This window comes from Chlorocebus sabaeus, chromosome 19, assembly GCF_047675955.1.
Source record: "Chlorocebus sabaeus isolate Y175 chromosome 19, mChlSab1.0.hap1, whole genome shotgun sequence".
NCBI lineage: Eukaryota > Metazoa > Chordata > Mammalia > Primates > Cercopithecidae > Chlorocebus > Chlorocebus sabaeus.
This window is the reverse complement of record NC_132922.1, coordinates 6637528-6656977: the sequence shown is the minus strand read 5'-3', so window position 1 is coordinate 6656977 and position 19450 is coordinate 6637528. Positions and strand designations below refer to the sequence as shown.

Genomic DNA, 19450 nt, shown 5'->3' with positions numbered 1-19450 from the left:
CATGGATTTGGCCCGTTTCCCTCCAGACAGAGAACGGGCCCTCACTAGCCCAGGCAGCCTGCTGGTCAATCTGTGGGTGGAAAAATCTCCAAGGCTCTGGAGTTGGGGGTGGGAGTGATCAGTTTCTGGGGGATCTGCCAGGGAGGCTTGTTCCCCTCAAAAGGAACTGGGGCCCACTGGCTGCTCATTAACTTATCCGAGTGCCTACAGGCATCCCATTCAGGAGGCTGCTTCCCTCCTTCCCATGACGTCGGAGGAGCGCTCATTTCTACCCATGGTGCAGGCGAGAGAGTTCTCCTTTGTCTAGGACACCTCACCCAAATGGCTTTCTTAGTGCAGGACTTGTCAGAACCTTTCATAGGCTGACGTATACTGTACTTCTCCAAGAGGGAGCTTGGTAGGAAGCATTTTCCAAAATTGTTTGTTGAGAGTGGGCTTTATTTATCTATCAGTTTTGGGGTAGGATGCCTTGTATTTCTGTGGAACCCTCTTTTGGAAAATGTTGGCCTGGGGTTGGATCACGAGATCATTCGTTCTTGGAAGCATTTTGCAAAAGGCTGTTGGAACCGTGCTAACGGTTGTTCTGGGACGAAGCCTTCTTAGCACTCTTGGGTGGTGAGGGATATGCTAGGAGCCTCAGAGTCCCCCATCTCCACCCCATCACATGTGGCCCCCAAGGATCCTGACACGACCGGTTCAGGGAGTGAATCAAATCCAGCTCCCGACTTATCAGCTGTGTGACCTCTGGTGAGGGGCAAAATTATGCCCCCCAGCCTCAGTTTCCCCATCTTGCAAGTGGGGACAGAGATGTTACCCACCTCTCAGGTCCCTGTGAGGATAAACTGGGATTCTGTCTGTGCATGGGCTTAGCCTGCAGCGTATGGTCACTGGTAGCATTGAGAATGGTGTGGCCTGAGGTTGCTTTCATCTGTCAGTGGATACCGTGTTAATTCATTCTGAGAAAGACACATTTTCGGCACTGGAGCCACCAGCAAGGAGGAAGACAGAATCCTTTGACTTGCCTGATAGCTTTCCTCACCTCCACATTGCAAGTTTAGGTGTTTGTGGCTCTCTGTGCCCCAGAATGAAGTCAGGAGTCCCTGCCCACCTCTGCAGGTTTCTCCCTGGGTCGTCCCCTCCTACTCCTTCCCATCCCACCCACATCCAGCCACAGCCTGAAGACCCCAAAGGGTTTGCAGATGTGCCTGGGTACCCACTCGGCTCACTCTCACCTTTCACTGGCCCACCCTCAGGTCCAGCTCCAATGCTCCCTCTCCATGGTCTTAACGGGGGTCCGCACACATCTCCTCTGTGGCTCATGAAATCTCCCCTGCATTTCGTGTTTCCCTGCAGTACCGTATCTCTTGATGTCTCCATCCCACCACGACATGCATATGGAGAATTACAGGCCCTTTGGCGGGGGCCGGGGGTGGAGCTGTCTGACTGTGTTTGTGTCCTTAGTACCAAGCAGCATGCCGGGCACATAGTAGCTGCTCAGTAAATTTGAGCAGAATGGGTAAGAAATCATATCATGAGCAGTGGTGGGTAGTATTGACTTTCCATCAAAGTTGGGTTTGGTCACTGAGGAATTACAGGTGACAGTTTTTAAGCCTGTGCCAGAGAGAAGCCAGTGCCCCTTGGTACCTACATAATAGGGCTCAGAAAATTCCCACAGCCCAGAGAGATCACCCTGGGTGGATCTCCCCATGTATTGCAAATTGATAGGCGGGCTGGGTGCGGTGGCTTACGCTTGTAATTTCAGCACTTTGGGAGGCCAAGGTGGGCAGATCACCTGAGGTCTAGAGTTCAAGACTAGCCTGACCAGCATGGAGAAACCCCATTTCTACTAAATATACAAAATTAGCCGGGCTTGGTGACAAGGGCCTGTAATCCCAGCTACTTGGGAGGCTGAGGCAAGAGAATCACTTGAACCGGGGAGGAGAAGGTTGCAGTGAGCTGAGATTGCGTCATTGCACTCCAGCCTGGGCAACAAGAGCGAAACTCTGTCTCAAAAAAAAAAAAAGAAATTCAGTAGGTGTGGCTGGAGGCAGCACTTCCGCTCAGTCTTCTGAGTGCCGTTTACCATTCCAGGTCACATCTAAGATACATTTGCAAATGTAATGCTCCTCCCCTGGCAGTTTCATCTTTCTTAAGAGCAGGGAGTGCTCTCCAGTGTGATTGTTAAATATGGCACACGTGCACAGATTGGCTTATGTGTGCATGGGTTGGTGAACAGAGACATGCGTAGCCAGGATAGATGTGGGCATTATGCCATGAAAACTCGGGGCTATTGTCGGGATGTTGCGTTTGAAACATGGGCTTTTTATTTTAGCAAACAGGAGATGATGAAAGCATTTCCCAGAGCCGGGGCTGGCAAATGTCAAGCCTGCCCCTCCAGATGGGACCTGCACGCGGGCCGTTCACGGCTCCTGTGTCTCTTTTGTTCTTGGCAGTCTCTCATCACTTTTGTGAACAAGCACCTGAACAAGCTGAATTTGGAGGTGACGGAACTGGAGACCCAGGTATGCGCTGCTTTGGCTTGAAGGATCCTTTGTCCGCCGCCGTTTTCAGTCAGCGTTTTGATCCCAGGTGGGGCGCGTGAACAAAGCTGGCGCCATTTTGTTCCTCTCACAAGGAATTCCCCCCAATGGTGCCGGCAGAAATAACCACCGTAGCCTTCTCGGCCCCTCTGTCTTCCTTTCCTGGGGCTGCCGCCACACAGCGCTACAAACCAAGCGGCTGAAATCAAGGTGGGGCCTGGGTGGATTCCCTCCACGGCTGTGAGGAGGAGCTGTTCCTGGCCTCCCTCCCAGCTTCTGGGGTTTTGCTGGGATCTTTAGCATTCCTTGGCTTGTACATACATCACTCCCTTCTCTGCCTTCATCTTCACGTGGTGTTGTCCTTGTGCGTGTGTCTCTGTGTCCAAATGTCCCCCTTTTATCAGGACGTGGTCATGCTGGATTAGAGCCCGCCCATGACTTCATCCCACCCTGACCACATCTGTGTAAACCCTGTTTCCAGATATGGTCACACTCAGAGGTCCTGGTGATTAGGGTTCTACTGTATTTTTTTGAGACAGAGTCTTGCTCTGTCACCCAGGCTGGAGTGCACTGGTGTGATCTTGGCCCACTGCAACCTCCACCTCCCGGGTTCCAGCGATTTTCCTGCCTCAGCCTCCCGAGTAGCTGGGAATACCGGTGCATCCCATCGTGCCCAGCTAATTTTTGTATTTTTAGTAGAGACGGGGTTTCACCACATTGGCCAGGATGGTCTCGATCTCTTGACCTCGTGATCTACCTGCCTCAGCCTCCCAACCACTGTATCTTGTTTTGGGAGACGCAAAACCCCAAAACACCTGGATGGTGTTACTCAACCCGTAACACCCTCCAGGGCTCTACCCCAGCCCACCACAGGGCCTTTGCACACTCAGTTCCTCCATCTAGAACGTGCTGGCGCCTTTATCCTCTGCTCAGTGCTGCTGTCACACTGTGGCCAGGACCTAGCAAATGTCCCCCTGGTAATATGTACAACACATTTCTTCTGCAATAAGTATATCAAGTCTACTCCCCCAGCCCCAACCACCACTCAAAGCTAAAGGAGCATCGTTAAATTATGTTTTTGGGCACTCCGCGAGCATTAAAGACAAAATATAATTTTCCCAGGATTAGTGGGGTGCTTGAATGTGGAGGTTTTTGAGCTCTTGGTACAGACATCCCTAATGCACAGCTGATCCTTCTTAAACCCCAGGGCGAATGCATTCATTCCCTTCTCTTTCTTTAACTTTTTTCATTTGCTTTTCTAATTAAAAAAGTAATTCAGGTTCATTGTAGAAATGTCTGAAAACGCAGATAAGCAAAACAAATAAAAATCACGTGTAATCCCGTCACCTGGAGATGACTGCACAGAGGGTTTTGTTCGGGCCTTTTCTTAACACGTACAGGGAGGCATGGACAGCGTGGGTCTGTATGTAAAGGCATCATGGTCTGTTTTTAATGTGTATATTTATTTGTGTGTCATTGGCCAACACATTTATTATTTTCGGCACTTTGCAAATGTTGCACATTTAGCCTCAGATTATTTTCTGTTTGAAATGTTAGCACCCCAGAACCAGCTGAGGTAAAAAGTAAAAATCCTCCTTTTTCCTTTTCTGGGACCTCCCCCTTCAGACTCTCCAGGGGCAGCTAACTGCAGTTCATGGTTGGATGTGTATTTTTCTAGATATTTTCTTTTTCTTTCTTTCTTTTGAGACAGAGTCTCGCTCTGTTGCCCAGGCTGGAGTGCAGTGGCACAATCTCAGTTCACTGCAACCTCCACCTCCTGGGTTCAAGCAGTTCTCCTGCCTCAGCCTCCTGAGTAGCTGGGACTACGGGTGTGCACCACCGTGCCCGGCTAATTTTTTTGTATTTTTTAGTACAAACGGGTTTCACTATGTTGGTCAGGCTGGTCTCACACTCCTGACCTAGTGATCTGCCTGCCTCGGCCTCCCAAAGTGTTGGGATTACAGGGGTGAGCCACATTTTCTATGCACAAATGTATTTTTCTAAATAATGTGGATCTTACTGTCCACTGTTCTGTAATGTGTTTTGTGTCACTAAATACATTGTGGGCATCTTTTGGTGTAAGAGAGAGAGAGAGAGAGAGAGAGTGTGTGTGTGTGTGTGTGTGTGTGTGTGTGTGTGTTTCTGTCTGATCCTTTTTCCCTTGCTCAATCTATTGGTTTATCTATATTTTGTCACTTTTAATGGGAAGTGTATCTCATCAGCGGGAAGGCTGCACTGCACCTCATTAAACCAGTGCCTCACGACTGGATGTTTTTCTGCTCCTGTAAATAGCAGTGCAGAGAGCATCTTTGTGCAGGCTGTCTGTGCTCGTGCCTGCTTCCTTGGGATAAAAGCCTAGAAGTGGAGTCATTAGAACGAAGCCTGTACCGCACCCTTTGAAGGCCCAGGAAGATTTGCTGTGTGGGGGCCCCTGGTACTAGCACGGGGCGTGTGAAGGGCACTGCTCCTCCACATCCATACTGGCTGTCCCCACAGCCCTTCTCAGGGGTGTCTGCACATCAGTATTAGCAGCTGAGCCTCTTACATTGAGACTTTAAAATTAAATTTGTATTTATTTTTATTTACTCAATATCTTCATTTTTTCCCCTATTAATCACACCATATAGAGTCTTAAAAGTACATTTAACCACTGGCCCACCAGAAAAGGACACTGGCCACAGAAATGCAGGGATTTTTGTTTTGTTTTGTTTTGTTGCAAACGATTTTGGGTATTTTTATAAATACCGTATATCATTTATGAAGACTGTAAATCATTAACGTCTTGATGCCCTGGGAGTCGAAGAGGCCCTGGTTTAATTTCTTCAATTTCTGTTTGTGTGTGGGTGTGTGTGTGTGTGAGGTTTATGTAGTCTGTGTGGTGTGTGTGTGTGCGTGTGTGGTTTATGTAGTCTGGTGTGTGTGTGTGGTTTATGTAGTCTGGTGTGTGTGGTTTATGTAGTCTGTGTGGTGTGTGTGTATATGTGTGTTTTACATAGTCTGGTGTGTGTGTGTGTGGTTTTTGTAGTCTGTATGGTATGTGTGTGTGTGGTTTATGTAGTCTGGTGTGTGTGTGGTTTATGCAGTCTGTATGTGTGTGTTATGTGTGTGGTTTACGTAGTCTGGTGTGATGTGTGTGTGTGTGGTTATGTAGTCTGTGTGTGGTGTGTGTGGTTTATGCAGTCTGTGTGTGTGTGTGTATGTGTGTGGTTTACAGAGTTTGGTGTGATGTGTGTGTGTGTGTATATGTGTGGTTTACAGAGTTTGGTGTGGTGTGTGTGTGTGTGTGTGTGGTTTATGTAGTCTGTGTGGGGTGTGTGTGTGTGGTTTACGTAGTCTGGTGTGATGTGTGTGTGTGGTTACGTAGTCTGTGTGTGGTGTGTGTGGTTTATGCAGTCTGTGTGTGTGTGTGTATGTGTGTGGTTTACAGAGTTTGGTGTGATGTGTGTGTGTATGTGTGGTTTATGTAGTTTGTGTGGTGTGTGTGTATATGTGTGTTTTACATAGTCTGGTGTGTGTGTGTGGTTTATGTAGTCTGGTGTGTGTGTGGTTTATGCAGTCTGTGTGTGTGTGTGGTTTACGTAGTCTGGTGTGATGTGTGTGTGTGTGGTTACGTAGTCTGTGTGTGGTGTGTGTGGTTTATGCAGTCTGTGTGTGTGTGTGTATGTGTGTGGTTTACAGAGTTTGGTGTGATGTGTGTGTGTGTGGTTTATGTAGTCTGTGTGGTGTGTGTGTGTGTGAGGTTTATGTAGTGTGTGTGGTGTGTGTGTGTGGTGTGTGTGTGTGGTGTGTGTGTGTGGTGTGTGTGTGTGTGTGTGGTGTGTGTGTGTGGTGTGTGTGTGTGTTTTCCCTCCTTTTCCAAACCATTCTTCTGTTGTGGACAGCGTTGTGGTGGTGAGTGAGCTCCTCAGCCTCCCTGAGCTTCTGTCCACAGGATTAAACTGGAGGCGATGGGCAGTGTGAGGATCGGGTGAGACAGCGCGCTGAGATCCAGTGGGCAGGGCTCGGCAGGGCTTAGCACTGCGGATGAGGAGGTGGTGGCGGGGCCTCGGGGCCTCCGTGGGGGATTCTGCTCCCTGCTGAGCTACACAGCAGGTTGCTGAGTGAGGGCACTGCCCTGGGCGCTTGTGAAAGTGGAGGGTCACCGCTCGCAGCTGGGCCCCCTGGCCCTGCCCTCTCTGTGTGGCCGTCCTCCCTCCTTCCTGTGACCCCGTGTGCTGGGACAGTGAGGAGACACCACGGAAAGAAGAAAAGACTCAGCAGGCTCAGGGCCTGTGGGTACAGCGGCGTGGCCACCCCAGACCTCCTGGGGAGAGGTGTGAGTTGGTGCCTTCATTCACGCGGCAGCTTCCGTTCCCTGGAAGTGAGTCCACGGAGATGCGGGCATCCCGGCTCAGTGTTGTTCTGCTGGGAAAATGCCAGCACACTTGACCAGGGTGCTGTGGGCATGAAGCTTCCGTGTGGAGACACACTTAAAAGAATTATTCAAGCCCATCTGATCTCCTTAATGAGAGGAGTGGCTGGCTGCTTCGTGGTGTGGAAGGCCGAGGGCGTGTGACATGGAGGCCAAGTACCATTTACCCATCAACTGACAGTGCGTTGAATTCAGGGCCCAGACCCTGTCCTGAGTCCCTTGAGGGACTGTTGCCTGCTGGCACTTGCTTTATGCTTTACAGCTCTAGCTGCAGCTCCCCCTGCTAAAGGTCAGGGCTTCTGATATTGGATGTTTGTGATTTTGACTTCTCATCTTTATTTTATTTTATTTATTTATTTATTTTTATTTATTTTTTGAGATGAAATTTTGCTCCTGTTGCCCAGGCTGGAGTGCAATGGCACGATCTTGGCTCACTGCAGCCTCCACCTCCCAGGTTCAAGCGATTCTCCTGCCTCAACCTCCCGAGTAACTGGGATTACAGACATGCGCCACCACACCTGCTAATTTTTGTATTTTAGTAGAGACAGGGTTTCACCATGTTGGTCAGGCTGGTCTTGAATTCCTGACCTCATGATCCACCCACCTCAGCCACCCAAAGTGCTAGGATTATAGGCGTGAGCCACCTCGCCTGGAAATTTTTAATTTTATTTATTTATTTATTTATTTATTTATTTATTTATTTATTTGAGACGGAGTCTTGCTCTGTAGCCCGGACTGGAGTGCAGTGGCCGGATCTCAGCTCACTGCAAGCTCCGCCTCCTGGGTTCTCGCCATTCTCCTGCCTCAGCCTCCGGAGTAGCTGGGACTACAGGCGCCCGCCACCTCGCCCGGCTAGTTTTTTGTATTTTTAGTAGAGACGGGGTTTCACCGTGTTAGCCAGGATGGTCTCGATCTCCTGACCTCGTGATCCGCCCATCTCGGCCTCCCAAAGTGCTGGGATTACAGGCTTGAGCCACCGCGCCCGGCCAAAATTTTTAATTTTAATTAATTGTTTTAAAAATTCAAATTTAAGAATTCTGGAGATTGTTTATACAATAATGTGAATGCACCTAACATGATTGAACTGGACACTTAAAAGTAGTTGAGATGGTAAATGTTATGGTATATTTTACCACAATTTAAATTAAAGAGAAAGGTCAGCATAAGCGAGACATGAGAAGACAAATGGATATGTGCTTCCACTTACGTGAGATACCCAGAGGAGTCAAATTCATAGAGACGGAGAGCAGATGGATTGGTGGTTCTCAGGGGCTGGGGGAGGGTAGAATAGAGAATTGGGGGACAGCATCTCACTTTGGGAACATGAAGAAGTTCTGGAGATGGGCAGTGGTGAGGGTGGTCCAACAGTGAGGATGTACTTAATGCTACTGACCTGTGCACTCACACATTGTTAAGATGGTACGTTTCAGCTTATGTATATTTTATCACAATAAAAAATAAGTTAGCGGCTGGGCGCGGTGGCTCACACCTGTAATCCCAGCACTTTGGGAGGCCAAGGTGGGCGGATCTCAAGGTCAGGAGATCGAGACCATCCTGGCTAACACGGTGAAACCCCGTCTCTACTAAAAATACAAAAAAATTAGCCGGGCGTGATGGTGGGCGCCTGTAATCCCAGCTACTCGGGAGGGAGGCTGAGGCAGGAGAATGGCATAAACCCGGGAGGCGGAGCTTGCAGTGAGCCGAGATCACGCCACTGCACTGAAGCCTGGGCGACAGAGTGAGACTCCATCTCAAAAAAAAAAAAGCAACATTCAGACAAAAACATTTTAATTTAAATAGCGGCATGAGGCCATTGGCTACCATGTTGAAAGCAGCTCTAGATCCCTGGAGGCTGGGGCCGCACTCACTGTGGTCTTTGCCGCAAGACAGAGTGGTGAGGGCCACCAGGTCCCGGCTCTGCACCCTCCAGATTTGAATGAATCTTTCCAGCAGCTGATGCTGATGGAGCACTCACGTGTGCCTGGTGCTCCCTGCCTGCTATCTCGCTGTGTCTTCACAACAGCCCTGAGTGATGGGAGTCAGTACTATCCCTGGGGTCAGCAGTGGGGGACGGTTCCAGAGGCACGGTCCTAGCCAGGCAGCTGCACTCAGCTCCACACACTCGTCATTTTTGGTCTTTGCAGTGCCCCATGTGTGAGAGCCCCCCTCTCCTTTTGCTTTTTTCTAGATTAGGAGCCAGGTCTCAAAAGACTTCACATTCAGGCCTTCACTTGATTCCAGATTCTCCTGCCTAAAGTGAGAGGAGGGATGAATTGCTTTACTAGAAAATATTTCCAGCTGGGTGCAGTGGCTCGCACCTGTAATCCCAGTACTTTGGGAGGCGGAGGCCAGCAGATCACTTGAGCCCAGGAATTGGAGACCAACCTGGGCAACATGGCGAAACCCTGTCTCTACAAAAAATACAAAAATTAACTGGGTGCGATGGTGTGTGCCTGTAGTCCCAGCTACTTGGGAGGCTGAGGTGGGAGAATCGCCTCAGGGAGGATCACCCGAGCCTGGGAGGTCGAGGCTGCAGGGAGCCTTGATTGCATCAGTGCACTGCAGCCTGGGCGACAGAGTGAGACCCTGTCTCAGGAGAAAAAAATATGCCCTCCTTGAGTTCGTGCAAAGCATTTGCCAACTCCTCACCCTGCCCGGAAACATCACGAGTCGTTCTCTGCAGTTTGCAGACGGCGTGTACCTGGTTCTGCTCATGGGCCTTCTGGAAGACTATTTTGTTCCTCTCCACAACTTCTACCTGACTCCGGAAAGCTTCGATCAGAAGGTATGTGCCTGGTCTCCGTCCCTGGTAGTAGTTCAAGAAATGCTCATTGAAATACAGAGCATGGACTATCCCAGCAGCTCTTTCTGCAGCCTGGCTGCATTCTTCAAAAAGTAAAGATTGCACAAGTGATATTGCAATTAGGTGTAACGCTCAGCAAAAGAAACAAGAAGCCCATCAGCCATCCACAATGCATCCGAGTTTTGTTTGCCACATTTTCTTTGGAGTCTTTTTCATGGGACCGTGTATTTTTTAATAATTAAAAAATGATCACATCTCGGTAGAGTTGTAAGCCCTTCCCCCGTTCTGCCGCAGCTCCGGCACCTGTGGTTTTCTCTGCTGCTTCCCAAGCTTCCCAAATACCATCTCCCGTGGTAGCGCAAAGTTCCAAGGATGGCTCTGTTACCAGCGTCTTCCCGTTCCCCATTCTTGGGCAGTCAACTTGAACGTGTTTCTATTTTTTTTCCCTACAGAAACAACAGAGCATCTTTTTGATATAGATTTTTTTTTCCATTCCTGTGGATTGTTTTCTTAGAAAAATTTCTCTAATAGGGTCATTTGGGTCATTCCTTTCAATCTGGGCTGGCCCATGCCACCCGGTCCTGCTGTCCCTGCCCTTGTGCGCGGGCCCCTCCCTGCTGTCTGCCCTCTGTCCAGGGCTTCCCGCAGTCAAGCCTCTCACAGCAGTGTTTAGTGCATTGCCTTTAAAAACTTGGCCATGGATGGTCTATGTTGCTTTGGATTCATGGGCATCTGTCATTTTATTTTCCCGAAGTGTTAGACCCATGAGTCAGGGAGGCAGACAATGTAAGCTGGTGGCGGCAGCCAGAGAAATAGCAGAAATGGGGCCAGTGTTTATCAATCTGCCCACTTCTGGCACATTGCAGTCTGTTTGCTTGTGGCCAAATGTTGTTCCTGCCTTGCATGCTGAGATGGAATCAGGACAGATTAGAGAGGTCTTGGCACATGGAGTCCATGTTGAATCGAGAGAGAGAGAGTGAGAGAGAGAGAGAGAGCGAGAGAGCAAGAAGGAGTGCAGAGGGAATGAGCAGAGTTGTGCAGAACTCACCAGGAAACGTGGGTGCCTGTGCTGTCATCCTGGAAATGAAAGGGCAGACCATCCAGCGAAGAAGCGCATGCGTTTCCAGGCCCCGACGTGGCTGGTTGCAGACACGTTGTTTTGGAGAGATCTTTTTTCTTTGTTCAAATTAATAAGAACACTGGCGAGAACAGTGAGTTTAGCCAGGAGACCTAGAGCTGGTTTCTTTCCAAGACAAGGCTTTGTACAAATGTCAGAGGCATCATCTCCTGGGCTCTGGCCTTCTTCCCTTTGAAACTGGGATGAAAGTCTTTGACAATTGCTGTCCTGGCCTGCGAGGCTTGAGGAGGCTTGAGTCATCCGCCTTCCCCTCTGAATCGGAGCGAGGAAGGGAAGGCTATTTTCAGGTATAGCACGCAGCACACCGTTCATCCTGTTCACTCAGGAGAAAGGGAGCCTGGGGTGGTGGCCTGGCTCTGCAGGCGGCTGGAGCACTCTCCTTCGGAGGATGGGAGGATGTCAGTAGTTCCTCCTCCAGCCCCAGCCTTTTCTCCCTTTCTCCTCCTGGCAGCTGCTGGCCAAGTCTTCGTGAGCCCATAGTATTTATTATCTACCTTGTAGTCCTCACAACCCCTGCTGTGGAGGACTCACCCACTTCAGGCTGGGCCCAGCACCCGTGTGCTCAAAACTGCTTGCAGATGGGACGTTGGTGACATCCCCTGCTAATGTCTCCTGTGAGCTGAGACCCCAAGGTGCGTTTGCTCTGGCTCTGGGAATCCTTACAGCTGCTCCATATTTTTGGAGGAGAGACTGAGGTTCAGTGAGCAAAACCAGAGATGCATTGTGAGCCGCTGTCCCTGAGGGTAGTGATGACTTATGGTTTTAAACAATTGCATTGGATTTAAAAAATACCACACTGGACAGCTCAGGGCCTGTACGCTCATGGCCCGTGAGCTACCTCAGACGCATGAGTGTGGCCTTCGGTTTTTTGTTGCAAAGCCACTGTTTGAGTCTTACTCTGCAGTGGCCACATGCTGAGCACCTTGCACCCATCAGTCATCATTTTGGGAGACTCTGCAGGTTCCCTGTCTCTGTGGAGTGAGGTGTATCCTGAAGACTTGGAGATCGCTCCTAGAAGACACGAGTTGCTTCCCCGTCAGCATTACTGGACGAGGACAGGGAATCTCGGGAAGGCTTAGAGACCAGCCCAGGGTTGCACGGCCAGCAAGGGCAGAGCCAGGAGGGTCGACTCCTATTCCAGAACGCTCTATTCTTTCCTCACCTGGCCAGGTTGACTAAAACCTTTTGAATTACAGAGAGAAAGGATTTCTGCCCATGTGGCTGGCTCAAATCAGGTGTGTATATGGCCTGGTCTCCGCTGGGCCTTGGGGGCTCCCACTGCAGTCACGGCTGGGGTGAGCGGTCCCCAGGCCTCACCAGGAGCTGCATGCTGGGTATCCAGGGGCCTGGGCTCACACTTCTCTGCCGGGCATGAAAGAGGGCTGGGGGCGGAGGCATGGCCCTGAGAGATAACAGGCATGGGAAGGTGGCAATTTCCTGCCTGGCATTTCCTCAGCCTGAGAAGAAAGCAGAAGGAAAATCTTACTTCGAAACCAGTCACTGTGGGGCCGAGTGGCTGCAGAGCAGTGAGGCTTGGAAGGGACTTTGCTTTCCCCTTAAACTGTTCTCTCATGGGGCAGCGGTGACCACCTCATCACCCGATCACCCTGTCCAGCTGTCTCTGAGTGTCTCTGCGTGTCACGCATCTCATCCCCAGCTCCTCCTAAGCATCCACTCCCTCTGCGCGGAAGAGGATTCCTCAGGCTTAAGAGGTGCACGGGAGAGACATATAAAAAGACCAGTCCAAATTGGTGCTGACTTTTACAATGGAGAAGAATCTTTTCTTAAAAGAAAAATCTTTTCTCACTGTTCTCCCTCTTTGCTATCCTGTCTCCATCTCAATTTGGGGTCAAGCCTGTTGTGTGTTTGAGTGTGCATGTGTGCATGTGGATATGTGTGTGTGAGCTCATTTGATGATATGGACAGTGGTCAGCTACAGGAACCTGTGTTGCTAGGGGAGTGGAGGTGGGAGGCTCTTGGAGAACAGGCATAGATTCTGTTTCAGTCCTGGTTCCATGCCTTTGAGCCCTGTGCCTTTTTTTTTTTTTTGAGACAGGGTCTCACTCTGGACTCTGTCCAGAGTGGAGTGCAGTGGTACGATCTCAGCTCACTGCCACCCCCACCTCCTGGGTTCAAGCGGTTCTTCTGCCTCAGCCTCCTGAGTAGCTGGGATTACAGGCACACACCACCATGCCTGGCTAATTGTTGTACTTTTAATAGAGACAGGGTTTTACCATGTTGGCCAGGCTGGTCTTGAACTCCAGACCTCGTGATCCACCCGCCTCAGCCTCCCAAGGTGCTGGGATTACAGGCATGAGCCATTGCATCTGGCCACCCCGTGCCTTTTTAGGGCACCGATGTCCTAGCCCATCTCAGCCCAAAGCCCTCCTCTGTGAAAGAAGATGATACCCACCTCGCACAGGGCCGGGAGGGGAAAGGGAGCCTGTACCAAATACACCGACCCCATGGTGGGTGCCCAGCACCCGCAGGTCGCTCCCTGCTCTCTCCTTAGGGAAGCTGTGTTCTGCACCTTCCACACGGGCCATTCACACTCCTCCCCTGTTGCCAGTGTTTGGCCATCCTCAGGCTCAGCCCTGGTGCAGCACTCCCCCATCTCCAGGCAGGCTGTCCTGCAGGGTTGGGGTGTCTGCCATGTTGCCCGGTGTTCCCATTGGCAGTTTCTGAGCTGGCCTCTGGAGCAGGGTCTCAGTCTGCTGCGCCCCCGCCCATGGGTGGACATGACCTGCCCTCCTGCTAGGCTGTGTCTTCCCCACTGACCCCGTGACTAGCCAGACCGTCTTGCGGTTGGCGCTGGCACATCATTCGCCCCTCTGCTTCCCGAGCACAGGCTGCGTGTGCTGTGGAAGCTTTTCCAAAGCTGTTTTCCAGTGCTGTGCATTTGATTAACCTAGGGAAGCCTCTTTTTCCAGGTTAATCATTAAATTACATTGCAAGTAAAATTGTTCATGTTTCTGATTCATTGACCTCAAAATCATGAAAATATGATTGTTGAAAGAATTTTTTGTCTGGTTTTGAGACAGAGTCTTGCTCTGTCGCCCATGCTGGAATGCAGTGGCGCGATCTCAGCTCACTGCAACCTCTGCCTCCCGGGTTCAAGCAATTCTCGTGCCTCAGCCACCCAAATAGCTGGGATTACAGGTGCGCACCACCAAGCCTGGCTAATTTTTGTATTTTTAGTAGAGACGGAGTTTCACCACATTGATCAGGCTGGTCTCGAATGCCTGACCTCAACTGATCCACCTGCCTCGGCCTCCCAAAGTGCTGGGACTACAGGTGTGAGCCACCGTGCCCAGCCAGGATATTTGATTACTAAGAGCCCTGAAGTCCCTTGCACTATGACATCTGTGTGTGTTTGCTGTTTGATGGTTTGATGTCCCCTCCTCCCATCAGCCTTGTCTTGCGGCAGGTGGGTGGCTGGATATAACCTAGTTCATCGCCTACATCCCTCTGAGTGGTCTTTAAACACAGCCCAGAAGGCTCTTATTTTAAACCTATTCAGCCATCATTAGGAGAATAAAAGCTTCAAGTACACTTGGGGGCTGAGGAGTAATAGACCCTTTAATTTCAGGGGAAGTCATGGTCAGGGGGAGGGGGCCGCCTTTCTGTAGCTCTAACAGGACCAAGGTCCCGCAGGCTGATGCTTGCAGCCACCATCGATCTGACTTCCGTTCTGACCGGCCCGCTGTCCCTACTCAGTGCTGGGGCCTCCCTCCCGTGAAGGCACCTCATCCTGCAGAGAGACACAACCTCACGTGCAGGTCTTTACAGCCCTTCCTGTGGCAGTGCCCAGGCCTGCGTGCCTCTGCACGGGACTCATCCTCTCTGGGCCTCGGTTTCCCTGTCTGTAAAATGGGGTCACTGTGGGCCAGGCGCGGTGGCTCACGCCTGTAATCCCAGCACTTTGGGAGGCTGAGGCGGATGGATCACTTGAGTCCAAGAGTTAGAGACTAGCCTGGCCAACATGACAAAACCTGTCTCTAAAAAAAGTAAAAATAATGCAAAAATTAGCTGGGCACAGTGATGCGTGCTTATAGTCCCAACTACTGGGGAAGCTGAGGCGGGAAGATGGCTTGAGCCTGGGAGGCAGAGATTACAGTGAGCCGAGATCTCGCCACTGTGCACTAGCCTGTGCTCTAGACCCTGTCTCAAAAAAAGTAAGTAAATAAATAGATAAAATGGGGTCACTGTGGCTGGCATCTGGGGCAGAGCAGGCTCTTGGTGGCCGTGAGCCCTCGAGAGCAGGCCGGGCACCTCATCCTTCCATCTCTCAGCCCAGATCACCAGTGTGAGGGGTGAGAACCGCCTAGTGAGTGCATGTGGCCCTCTGCAGACTTGCTCACCCGTCTCTGCCCACCCTGTGGCCTGCCCCAGGCTCACTGGGTCCTTGTGGACGTCAGTGTTGCAGAGGCTTGGTCCTGTCCATGCTGGCTGTCCTCCAGCAGTGGGCAGTGGGTGGGAACGACTGTTGGATCCCAACGCTGACCCACCCGCTTCCTTGGCAGGTCCATAATGTGTCCTTCGCCTTTGAGCTGATGCTGGACGGAGGCCTCAAGAAACCCAAGGCTCGTCCTGAAGGTAATGCCCCTGGCTCAGGTTCCCCTGGGAGGGCTGCACATGGAGGGGAAGAAAAGCGGGTCCTAGAAGTGGCTGGAAGGCTGGCGTGTTGTTCCTCAGATGGGCCCCACGTCTCCGGCTCTGGGGCAAGGGTCTACCAACCTCAACTCCTCAATCTCCTCATTTTGGGAACCAGGAGGGCCTCGCTGGTAGAGCTGGCAGCACCGGTCCTTTAATAACCACTTGACTTTGAAGGGCGTGGCCTCTGCCCACGGACCTCAGGATTAAGTGTGTCTCTGGCTGGCCACTCAGGCTGGAAATGCAGCTTTGTGCCCTGAGAAGATATTAAAGGCTTACTCAAATTTAATGACTGTTGGGGTGGAGGTCCCCTGACGCTCAGCCGAAGGCAGTGCCTGGGAGCAGAGACTTGGCACGCTCCTGCTCTGCGTGGGTTGGAGCTGGAGGCAGAAGGCTAGCAGAGCTGGGGGTGGCGGTCACTTCCCTGCCCCCACCTGGCTCCTGTGCCACGTTACCTATAAGAGCACCCTCTCACCTGAGTGAGCATCAGAATTCCTGGGAAGGCTTCTTCATAGGTGCTTGGGGACAGCCAGGCTCCGCAGAACGTGGGTGGCACTCCCTGTGAACCCTGCTGGAAAGCTACAGGGCAGAGTTGAATATTAAAGGCTGTGACAAGTCCTGTATGAAGACATCTCTTTGCCTCCATCAAAACCTTTGCCATGCAGGAGAAGCCCACAGAACTCAGACACTGTGGGTTAGTGCCCGTGGGCCCCCCTTTGACCATGGCCCCCTACCTAGCCCTGCTCCCTCTCCTGAGTCCCCCATGGCGGTGTATGAGTTGGGGGTCTGCGATGCTTCCTGCACCTCTTGCCAGCATCTGCTCAATGGCGGGCTTTGTAGAGTTTCCAGAATAGCCAGAAAATGGATCTTGTCCCTTCCATCCACCCACCGCAGCCTCTGCCTCCTGCCAGTCCACGCAGAAGGCTCCTGGCCGGTCCCTTCCTGCCTGTTCATCCTCCTCTCAGGGTTTCACAGGACAGTTTCACACCCTCCTGTCTCATTGTGTGTGGCTGTTTATTCTTTTTTTGTTTTGAGACAGGGTCTCACTCTGTCACCCAGGCTGGAGTGCAGTGGTGTGATCACAGCTCACTGCAACCTCTGCCTCTGGGGTTCATACCATCCTCCCACCTCAGCCTCTCGAGTAGCTGGGACTAAGGTGCATACCACCATGCCCGGCTAATTTTTTAACTTTTCTTTTTTGTAAAGACAAGGTCTCACGATGTTGCCCAGACTGGTCTCGAACTTCTGGGCTCAAGCGATTCGCCTGCCTCCCATTACAGGCACAAGCCCCGTGCCTGGCCTTGTTTATTCTTTATTGTCCCTCCCTCCCCACTAGAATGGAAGCCTCAAGAGAGCAGGGCTTTGTCCGCTGCATGCCGGTGCTGAGAACAGTGCCTGGCCTGGAAACTGCTCGACAGCACTGGATCCAAGAACGCGTCCAGCAGGGAGTGTGGCAAGCTGCTGCCTGTAGAGGCCAGCCCGGCCTGGGTCTCTGGGACTCCTTGTTGCTGCTGCCCCTCAGCCCTTTTGTTGCTGCGAGGCAGGGGCATGAGGGAGCGGCCAGGGGCCCGAGGGATGCTGCTTTGCCTCTCCCCAGCTGTGCGTCTTCAGACAGGTTACTTTGCCTTTCTGTGCCAGGGCCGCCTCCTCATCTGTGCAGGGGAGTGACGACGGCACCTGCCTCCATGCGTCTCATGGGGTCGCTGGGGGCGTGCATCACACAGGACTTGTCAGAGCCTTCAGTGTTCAACTCTGCTCTGTAACTTTCCAGCAGGGCTCCCGGGCAGTGCCACCCACGTGCTGCTGAGCCTGACTGCCCCTGAGCACCTATTTGGCTCAAGTGAGCTGCTCCTCTGAGCAGTGGAAGAGGGTCCTGCCCACAGAACACGCCAGGTCCCTGCTGATGGTGGCTGCTAGCTCAGCGTTAGTGTCTGGTGGGTTGCACACTGTCAGGGAGAAGAAATCCTTGCTCATGTCCGCTGTGGGCTTGGCTGGGGCTTCCTTTGGTTTCCTATAGCCTAAAGCCTGGGCCCTATCTGCAGCATGGGCTGCTCCCCCATACCCTCAGAAGAACCCCTGGTGGCCCTTGGCCTCCAAGCTGCTGAGAAAGCCCTGGTTCTTTGTCCTCCCCAAACCTCCGACCTTTTTTTTTTTTTTCTGGGACAGTCTTGCTTTGTTACCCAGGCTGGAGTGCAATAGCACGATCCCAGCTCACTGCAATCTCCTCCTCCCGGGTTCAAGCAATTCTCTTGCCTCAGCTTCCCGAGTAGCTGGGATTACAGGCACCCACCACCATGCCTGGCTAATTTTTGTATTTTTAGTAGAAATGGTGTTTCACCATGTTGGCCAGGCTGGTCTTGAACTCCCGACCTCAGGTGATCCACCTGCCTCGGCCTCGCAAAGTGCTGGGATTACAGGTGTGAGCCATCGCGCCCAGCCCTTTGTCCCCTTTTTGAGGAGTGAGGCAGGAGCCCGTCCAGAGGCCGGGATATCCTCTGACAGGCCGGTCTCCGAGCAGGGGGTTTGCCCCGAGCCTGGATGTGTTTCCTACTCATCTGCCGCTGGACAGCACGTCAGGGAACCCACCACGGACACGTGGAAACCAGGCCAGAGGCAGAGGTGCCACCGGCCCGGGGCAAATAGCAGGTTCTGCAGCCTCCCAGGCAGGGTCCCTCAGGTGTCCCAGGGCCTCTGTCCAGCCCAGGCAGGGGACAGAGCTGGTCTGCAGTGCTCATTAGCACCTTCACTGGGCCAGCACTGGGCAGGGGCCAAGCCGCAGAGATTCATGAGACGGGGTCCCTGGGCCTCTTTATTTTGTGGCTGATGCAATGGATGAGAGATTTTTCCTTCTTCATTCAAAACCATCTGGGGAGCAAGAATCAGGAGGTAACAGAGATGAGAATGACATGGAGACTGCAGCACAGTGGCTGTGGTCTCCCTGACGCCCTCCTCCAAGCTAGGCAGACTTACCTGGGTACCCAGGGCTGGTGGAGAGGGAGGCAGTGGCTGTGACCTCCTCCCCTGCGGGCCTGAGACTGCCCTGTTGGTCCCCAGTGGGAGGAAGCAGAGCAGTCTCATGCCCTCTGCATGTGGGCGGGTCTGAAGAGCCAGGCCCACACCTGGTTCCCCAGGGCCCCAGCTCCGATGTGCATCCTGGCCCCCTACCCCCTTGCGGGGACCTGGCGGAGATGCCAGTGGGGTCCCCGACCCTGCCCTTAAGGAGGCCCCTTGCCTGGGAGAAAGGCTTGTGGCTTGCTCGAAATTCACAGAGCTGAGTGCCGGAGCTGGATGGTGGGGTGGGTGTTTGGGGAGCACAGAGGGACTGAGGTTCACGGGTCACAGAAGGGGATGCCTATCCCTGGGCACAGGTGCTAAGGGGTGGCCATGGTTAGCAGGGTCTGGCAGGGGTGTGAGGGTTGAGTTCTGTTTGTCCAGCGAGGCTGTCTCGAAGTTCTCAGAGCTCAGACCTGGGGGCTGTTGAGTGGGGGCATCGGTGCCAGGCTGCTGCTCTGGTCTCCCTGTGAGTCCACCATGGGAGTGGACTCAGGGGGCCAGGGAGTGACGGTCCCCACCCCTGGGAGCTGCTCTGTCCCTGCTGCCCCCCTCGCCTTGGCCACCTCCAACTCTGTGGCTGCCATCCTCCCTCCCCTGCCTCCACTGGGCTGTTGGGAGCTGGGGTGGACCCTTCAGGCCAGGGGGAGACCCTGGGATCCCCGACAGAGCCCTGGGTGTGTTCCCAAGCCCACCGAGCCGAGTTCAGCCCTGCTTTTGCTCTGACAGCACACTTGTGGGCAACTCATTTCTCCACAGTGAGTCTTGGTCCTGTTTGTAAAATGAGAGGGAAGGAAAGGAGGCTGTGCGGGCTCTGATGAGGGTGTGCAAGTTGAGAAACTCCACGCCTGGTG

The 19450-nt window shown here is 52.4% G+C and overlaps 1 protein-coding gene across 6 annotated transcripts in view; it reads left to right on the top strand.

Moving 5' to 3' along the window:
• The window catches only part of PARVB (parvin beta), a 157660-nt gene that overhangs the window by 136942 nt on the left and 1268 nt on the right, over nucleotides 1–19450 (top strand). For 5 of the 6 annotated variants that reach the window (XM_073006623.1, XM_073006621.1, XM_073006626.1 and 2 more), the window contains 3 exons: nucleotides 2454–2522; nucleotides 9635–9736; nucleotides 15416–15488. In XM_073006623.1, coding sequence (XP_072862724.1) covers nucleotides 2454–2522; nucleotides 9635–9736; nucleotides 15416–15488 — 244 coding nt within the window. The remainder of the gene's footprint in view (nucleotides 1–2453; nucleotides 2523–9634; nucleotides 9737–15415; nucleotides 15489–19450) is intronic. The other variant, XM_073006625.1, reaches the window with a different exon arrangement.